The sequence below is a fragment of a genome, unplaced genomic scaffold, assembly GCF_019419815.1.
Source record: "Pyrus x bretschneideri cultivar Hongxiangsu unplaced genomic scaffold, Pyrus_bretschneideri_v1 Contig37, whole genome shotgun sequence".
NCBI lineage: Eukaryota > Viridiplantae > Streptophyta > Magnoliopsida > Rosales > Rosaceae > Pyrus > Pyrus x bretschneideri.
The window spans coordinates 2236871-2243939 of NW_025999690.1; the positions used below are offsets into that span (position 1 = coordinate 2236871).

The following is a 7069-nucleotide window of genomic DNA, read 5'->3' on the forward strand; positions in this document are numbered from 1 at the left end:
GTAATTCACGACGAAAGGTTCAAAGTTAAAAGCCACCTATCTCGGTGCAGTACTTTTCCTACTGAATTGTCTCTCTAGTGTTTGCATTGTCATTTGCATGGTATTGAGTCAATTTCCATTCATGTGGGGGATTGTTGGAAAATTTAATAATGTTATATTACATTTATTAATTGAATGGAAATTAGGAGGGGAGCCTTTTGGTAGAAAGATGTGTCTAGTCAAATGAAGAGTTGCAACTTTTGACTCTTCATGAATAGTCAAATGCTTTCTAAAGAAGTATCTCACATTCTATAAATAGGGAAGCCTCCTATATTCACAAAATAACTTTTCATTGTTTTACATAATGATTCATAGTGTACTAAATATTAGAGAGTCTCATTGAGTCCATATGAGAGACTTTTCAACACAATCATTTGTAGTGCTACTATTACAAGGACATGGTCATTGTATCTTGGGAGACATGCACCGATCAACTATGAGTACCGTAGTGAGGCGTAAACTTGTCTTAAGGACAAAGTATGTAACACTTGCCTTGACCATATTTCCAAGTTTTTCTAATCCATTATGTCATGTTCGTTTAACATTGGTTACTCATGTGCATGCGTTATTTTGATATATAATTGCAAGAATTATTTCTTGATTTTTCATGTGATTTAATATAGTAATTAGACCTATTTTTGCAACAAAAACTAGTGTACTAGGTTTAGAACTAGTTGATCCAGCCATATTAGACTCGGATCTGACAGATTTCAGTGTTTACAAAGCTCAGTATTGCAGAGATGAAGCTCGTTGTGAGCTTGATTCTGCGAGCACAAATTCACTCCCAGATGAGAGTTTAATCGAACCTAGGCTCTAAGGCCATGTTAGATTCTGTAATTTGGGTGGTTTATGATGGTTTTATTGCAATAACATTCAACAAGAAATTGAAATGAAGAAAGTTGCAGAGAACAATGGAGAAGGGGAGAGGTAGAAGATGATGGTGCTGTTAACACAAATTCCTTACTTCTCGCTGAAGCATTACAAGCATGTAAGGTGTGAGAGGCTATAGGCGTATAGCCGTTGGACCTCCACTACCGAACAAACAGAAATGATCATGCGTAATGCACATGGATCACTGGAGTAACTCATCCAATATAACAGATGGCACCCATTAAGCTGATGAGCTTGTTATAATCCGGACCATCCATTTACAAACACTTAAACTGAAATGCAAAGCTTTTCAAATGAATCAAAACATTATTTTCTTCATAAACATGACTGCAAAGCTTAGACATCAACAAATGGAACCCGCCTGCAGTATTCTGCAAGAGCCCATAGGGGATAAATATTTCTATAAGCTGCATAATGTAGCATGCAGTTCTTCATGAATGCTCCACTGATTTCCTGCCACATATAATTAGTGATTAGAAGTTACAAAACGTTTCAAGTAAAAATTTGAGCATACGCAGAAACAACACAACATAACACAACACGATATGTTATTTTGTTCATATTTGTACTCGTCAAGTTTGCGATGCAAGTAATACTAAGAGAATTTTTTTTTAATTTTAGTTGGAACTAATGTGGTAAGCAAGATACCTGCTGAGGAAAATCACCATTTTCCATCTGAGAATTGATTATCAACTTTGCTGCACGATGAAGAGGTGTGGGGTCTCTTTCCGCCTGCCCTACATGAATCAAACCCATCATAGCCCAAGCTGTCTGTACTAAATTTGATCGGTTTCCTTCAAGAGGAACGTACTCCTGTATCACCCAGCATAGAGTGAAATACTTTAGTCCAAGACAATGAGATTAATTTAGAAATACTTGCAGATAGCTTCAATCATAATCCACCTCTCATATTTTACCTTTTTTGGACATGAAAGGTAGCTCTCTCCCCAACCACCATTCTCTTTCTGGATTGCGAGTAGAAAACTAATAGCTTTGCGAATGGCTGCACAATTGTTGAAGGTCTTACCAGCAGCGGTTAGCCCTCCAAGAGCAAACCAGGTACCATATGTGAAGCAAACTCCCCAATTCCCGTACCTGTGCAAACATTTCTTCACTAAGTTCTTGTTCTTCTCTAGTTTTTAATCAAAGAAAATTATATAATCAAATTTTGATTTAATCATATGATATACCATGAACCATCTGCCATTTGTACATTTTCAAGGTACAGTGCAGCAGCGGTAATAAATTGATCAATCTCTTCCTTCCTGTGGCCAGGGTATAACTTCTTAAACAAAACTAAAGCCTGGATTGCAGATGAAGTGCACTCAACGTATTCATGCTCAACCACAATGTCCGCGAAGAGTTCTGTGGGATTGAACATCTGAGGGGGAAAAAAGGACAATATCCTAGTAAGTATATGCTAAATAATAATGACTTAAAAAAATTTAGTTTGTTACGCATCTGACAAAGTTCGACAACATGACTCCAATTCTTTAAAATTCTTACTTCTAACCATTCTGCTGCTCCTGCTGGTTCCCAGGCTGGTAAGCCACCATTCTTACTCTACAATGAGACATATAGTGAGATTTGTAATGACTAGAGACACCTAATAGACCATGCACTGAAGAAAAAATGTATTGAAATGTTAAAAGTTTTTAAAACTTTTGAAAGGAAGGCAGCCATGCATTAGATCCAAATTTGATTGCGGCGACAAAATGCAACTCAAACTCATATCTATGACTGTCAGAAATAATAGTTGTCACCTGTAGGGAAATTAGGACATTGACAGCATCGTATAATTGCTCAGGCTCCATTTTTTCACCAACAATCTCAGGTGGCATCATCGATAAAAGCAGGCAACACTGTAGAGGGGGTTATGGTGAGAAAAATTGGGATAACATTTTAGACAACTAAGTTGAATTTGTTACCTTTAAACTCTCTGCAGTGCAATCAGAAACTTGCCATCCATGGTCTTGATCAGAGAAAGTCCACGATCCTTTGGAAATGTGGCGGTACATGCTTTTGAAGTCACCCGACGGATTGTCCTTGACCTTAACAATTTCAATCCAAAACAGTCACTAGTTAGAACAAAATAATGGATGCACATTTACATTTTACAAATACTAAAGTTGAATTGACTATATAAAAACGAACCTGAGATTTCTTGATGAAGTCATGTCCTCTAGCGAGCGTGGGTGCAATTTCATCGGTTAGATTGGAAGCAAGCAAAGCTTGAATGGCAAAACCAGTATCCCACTGTTGACTGCCAAAAGTCTGCATGTATCAATAAAATGTATCAATTTATAATATTTTCAAATGATTTAGAAGAGTAAACTTTTGAAACAGAGAAAAAGGATCAAGAACAATTCATCGTATAATATACTGTATTAACAAAATGTGTACTAACTTGCATCTTCATCCCATCCTCAGCAACCCATAAATAATCCGGTATCCTGGCAAGATGCTTTTTAAAATAATCCCCATTTGGATCTTCCACCCAACAAGCCAGCATGCATAACACCTTTTCCACAGCTCCAATGGTAATGTATCTGCTGTTTTCATCTTCATAATGAACATGCTTCATTGTTACTTCAAGAGCCCTTTTCCTGATCAGCTTGTTAAACGGCCAGTGAGTAAGAAGAGGCTCCGTACATACGTACAGACTATCCCATAGAAAGTCCTGTATCCAAGGATGAGGGTAGTAGATGTCCACCTGCAATCAAATTGCAGTTTTTTTTACCAAAACAAGAAAACATGAACTAATTAGCTAACTTAATCAAGTTAAACTCACTTTAGCGCAGTGATGTCGCACTCCCTTCCAATTAATTTCGTCATAAGGTTGAGCATAGAGTTCTTCCCTTAATTGTAGTATGAGAGATGTGATTGGACCAACAAATCTTTTCCCATATAAATATGACATAGGCATGTAAAACATCCTACTGTAGCACCACATTTTTGCTGCATTTGCAGGATATAGAAGAGATTAAAGAAGAAGACTACAGGTAGAGAGAGACTAATTAAATCAATAAACATGTGAAAGATTGAATTATTTGTACTTGTGGAGTCCGGAATTGTGCCCACCTGGATGCATAGGAAGAAATGAAGGCAGAATCCAAAACTCTGGGGGCAATGGGTTGCTTCCGGACCACTCAAACACACCAAGTATCTACAAGAATCAATTAAGCAAGATTAATTAGAAAGGGAAATGCCCTTACATAGTTGCAGTGCAGTGTTCTCTAACAGCACTAGTACTAAATTGAAGCAACTGGTTGTGTTTTATTTTCGATAAAAAGAAAGTATCATTACATTGACAAAGTAAACGCAATTTAGACACAAAATGCCAAATATGACTCCATCATTCTTCAATATACCGAAATAGCCAGGGTTAAATATGATTTTGGTGTGCTACATGTAAAGTCATATTTGACTTAATCTATTGTTAATAGGGGCCCACCACTACCATAGAGTGTATCAACAATAATGTTAGTTTTGTGTCTAACTAACATTATTAAGAATTAAAAGTGATACATCTTTATACATTATCAATATTGCCCTGTTATCGATAGCAAATAATCTCATGTAATCCAGCTATGTATGAGATAGATAAAGTATCAATATGTTGTTGACGATTTGCTATAGTGATAGTGCTATTTAAGTGTTGCACATAGGCATACCGAAAGCCAAGTTTTACCCCAAGAGGGGATGTGGGTAACACTGCCATGATCATGAATCCACTTTCTAGCTCTTGCACAAGCATTGTCTTGGCCACCATCAGGGCCTTCTCCAAGAATACGCATACAAATGTAGTTGAGAACTGTGCAGAACATGGTGCTGTGTCCTTCAATGTGTAATCCCCAGCCACCATCTTGGTTCTGAAATATCCCAAAAAGTAATGTATAATAATTAGCATTATTTATTCAGTGTTTTTTTTTATACGACCGGGACTTCGGATATAGAAGTGAAAACTCTTGGGCAACTTAACTGCAACCCTTGTTAGTAGTTTAACACAAATAAGCACATTTTGAAAAATTATAATTTGCTGCAATTTGTGTGAACATAGACCAAAATACACACACACACCTGATGATAGTATAGGTAACGCAAAATTTCTTTGCGGTGTTCTGCAAGGAATACAGTATTAAGATGTCCTGTAATGTAAGTGCACATGACCTGCAAATTTTGAATAAGAAATTGGAAAGTAATTAGTAACCCACTAAAATTTGAACTATGGTAAACACTCGAGAATATATATGCTATATATTTTTGAGCCCCAAAAAGGGAACATGAGATTCAAATAACATGATAGTAAATAGTAAATGCTCACCAAAGGAGGAAGGAAAAACAAGGGGCCCGCATTTTCAGCCGGCCAATGCCCATCACTAGCCTGCAAAGCTGAAAAGAAGTGGACAGACCTTCTCAATGCAGCGATGGCCTTTTCGTATGTGATTTCCTCTCCATCCTCAACTTTCACTGGGGGAATTGTCTGTTTGAAGTTCTTCTCCCTTAGGAACTGCCGGTTAGTGAATAGAAAATTAAGAGCAATACTAATGAGAGGATTAAAGTTATGATGATGATATTATTACTAATTAAATGTTATTAAACCCTAAAATTTTAATGGTGTTGCCCATCAGATAGGAAATGAAAACTTGTAAATACCAGAAACAAGACAAACAAAAAATTAGACATTTGTTTGTTTGTTTGATAGTTTGTTCTTTTTACAACTTGCTGCGCACCTGCCGAAGAAGGCTCCTTTCTTTTCCCCAACTTCGAATACGTTCGAGAGAAGCCCAAAAGCCCCCAACCAAGAACGGGTATATTTATATTAAGGGGTGGGGAGTAAATAGGTATTAAACTCGACATTACAAGAATCGAACTTAAGTACGTGAAGAGGAATATCATTAAACCCCAACACCAAGAACGGGTATATTCATCATGAGAATGTTACTTGTTATCAAAACCATTGATCATGTTCGACGAACATAGCTTATAACTTTTATCGTACTATGCTCTCCTACGTATGGTTGACTAAACGATCTCTAAATTTAAATTGATTATTTTTTTTTGCAAACATAATCTTTGATGACGTGAAAAAGTAAAATAACGTCTCTGATTATGCAGTTTATACGGTACGTTAATAATAAGTGGTGGATAAGTAGGTGCACCTATAGAGTGGACACATGTATTGTTTCTAATTGAAAACTACATGGGTGGAACCAAGCTAACTAGAACTCACATTTAGTAGAAACATGATCAAATAAGTATCAGAGGTTCATATTGGTGGGAAATGTTATTCTTGTCAAATTGTGGCTTATATTTGCAGTAAACTAATTGACAACAATAAAATTTTGGACGAACTAACTAAAGTATACCTGCATTCGCCAAAGGAGGTCACTACTGGGCTTAACCTGATAGCGATTATTGTAGAAATGAAGACGAGCTTCTTCCACCTCAGCTCGCTCTTCGGTAGTTCCTGCTTCAGGGTCAAACTCAAATATCTGCCTACCCACGAAGTTGTTTGTGCTGTAGATGTATGGATCATTGCCACCATCTGCGACCTTAAGCTTCCACATTTTTCGATATTCTTTATTTCTTTCTTATCAAGCACCTGTTGCATGCATGCAATTTATAAGTCACAATGTATCTTTATACTTATTTTTACCTCCTACATACCTTGTTAATTTTCAGTCAATGATCTTCTTCAATTTATTTGATTTGACGGTCGAAAATTAAGAATGGTGCGTGATAAGCAAAAATTGGTGTGTGGATAGCACTATCCTATTTATATCATCACTTTTTGAGAGAGAGAGAGAGAGAGAGAGAGAGAGAGAGAGAGAGAGCTGTACATAGAAACGCAACTATGCTTTCAATGGGCGAATGTACAAGTTAACTTCCCTTCCATATATATAGATAGAAACTTAACTGTTTTCTTAATGTGATCACCTTCCCTTGGGTATATATAGACAGAAAGTTAACTGTTTCCTTAAATGTTTCGTTATTAAGAAGTTGTTGTGTGGAAAGTAAGTTTACTTTGATTGCAATAAATTAAATTAATTAATTGAGTTTGTTTTCTTAAATTTTACGCATCCATAATAAAAATTTTTACGAATATTATGATTTTGATATTTACGACCAAATTCGG

The 7069-nt window shown here is 36.4% G+C and overlaps 1 protein-coding gene across 2 annotated transcripts; it reads right to left on the reverse strand.

The window, feature by feature from the left end:
• Window positions 1–980: 980 nt before the first annotated feature.
• Window positions 981–6755, reverse strand: LOC103936042 (beta-amyrin synthase-like). 2 transcript variants are annotated; one of them, XM_048592104.1, is made up of 15 exons: window positions 6300–6753; window positions 5255–5440; window positions 5011–5100; window positions 4605–4802; window positions 4012–4096; window positions 3722–3888; window positions 3338–3643; window positions 3085–3204; window positions 2859–2981; window positions 2694–2792; window positions 2437–2493; window positions 2121–2311; window positions 1848–2025; window positions 1579–1743; window positions 981–1383 (listed from the first exon to the last, which is right to left on the reverse strand). In XM_048592104.1, the coding sequence occupies exons 1-15, from the start codon at window positions 6498–6500 to the stop codon at window positions 1267–1269; spliced, it is 2283 nt and encodes a 760-aa protein (XP_048448061.1). In that variant the 5' UTR covers window positions 6501–6753; the 3' UTR covers window positions 981–1266. The 2 variants fall into 2 exon arrangements, with proteins under 2 accessions (XP_048448061.1, XP_048448063.1); XM_048592106.1 differs by lacking the exon at window positions 981–1383 and having other exon boundaries at window positions 1585–1745; window positions 1849–2025; window positions 6300–6755.
• Between the last annotated feature and the right edge of the window lie 314 nt (window positions 6756–7069).

Bases quoted from the DNA above. Each gene is read 5' to 3' on its own strand.
- LOC103936042 (XM_048592104.1), bottom strand. From the start codon at position 6,500: ATGTGGAAGCTTAAGGTCGCAGATGGTGGCAATGATCCATACATCTAC. The intron at 4,803-5,010 runs GTGTGTGTGTGT...GGGATATTTCAG, and splicing joins GTTACCTATACTATCATCAG to AACCAAGATGGTGGCTGGGG. The intron at 2,026-2,120 runs GTATATCATATG...ATGTTTGCACAG, and splicing joins CAAATGGCAGATGGTTCATG to GTACGGGAATTGGGGAGTTT.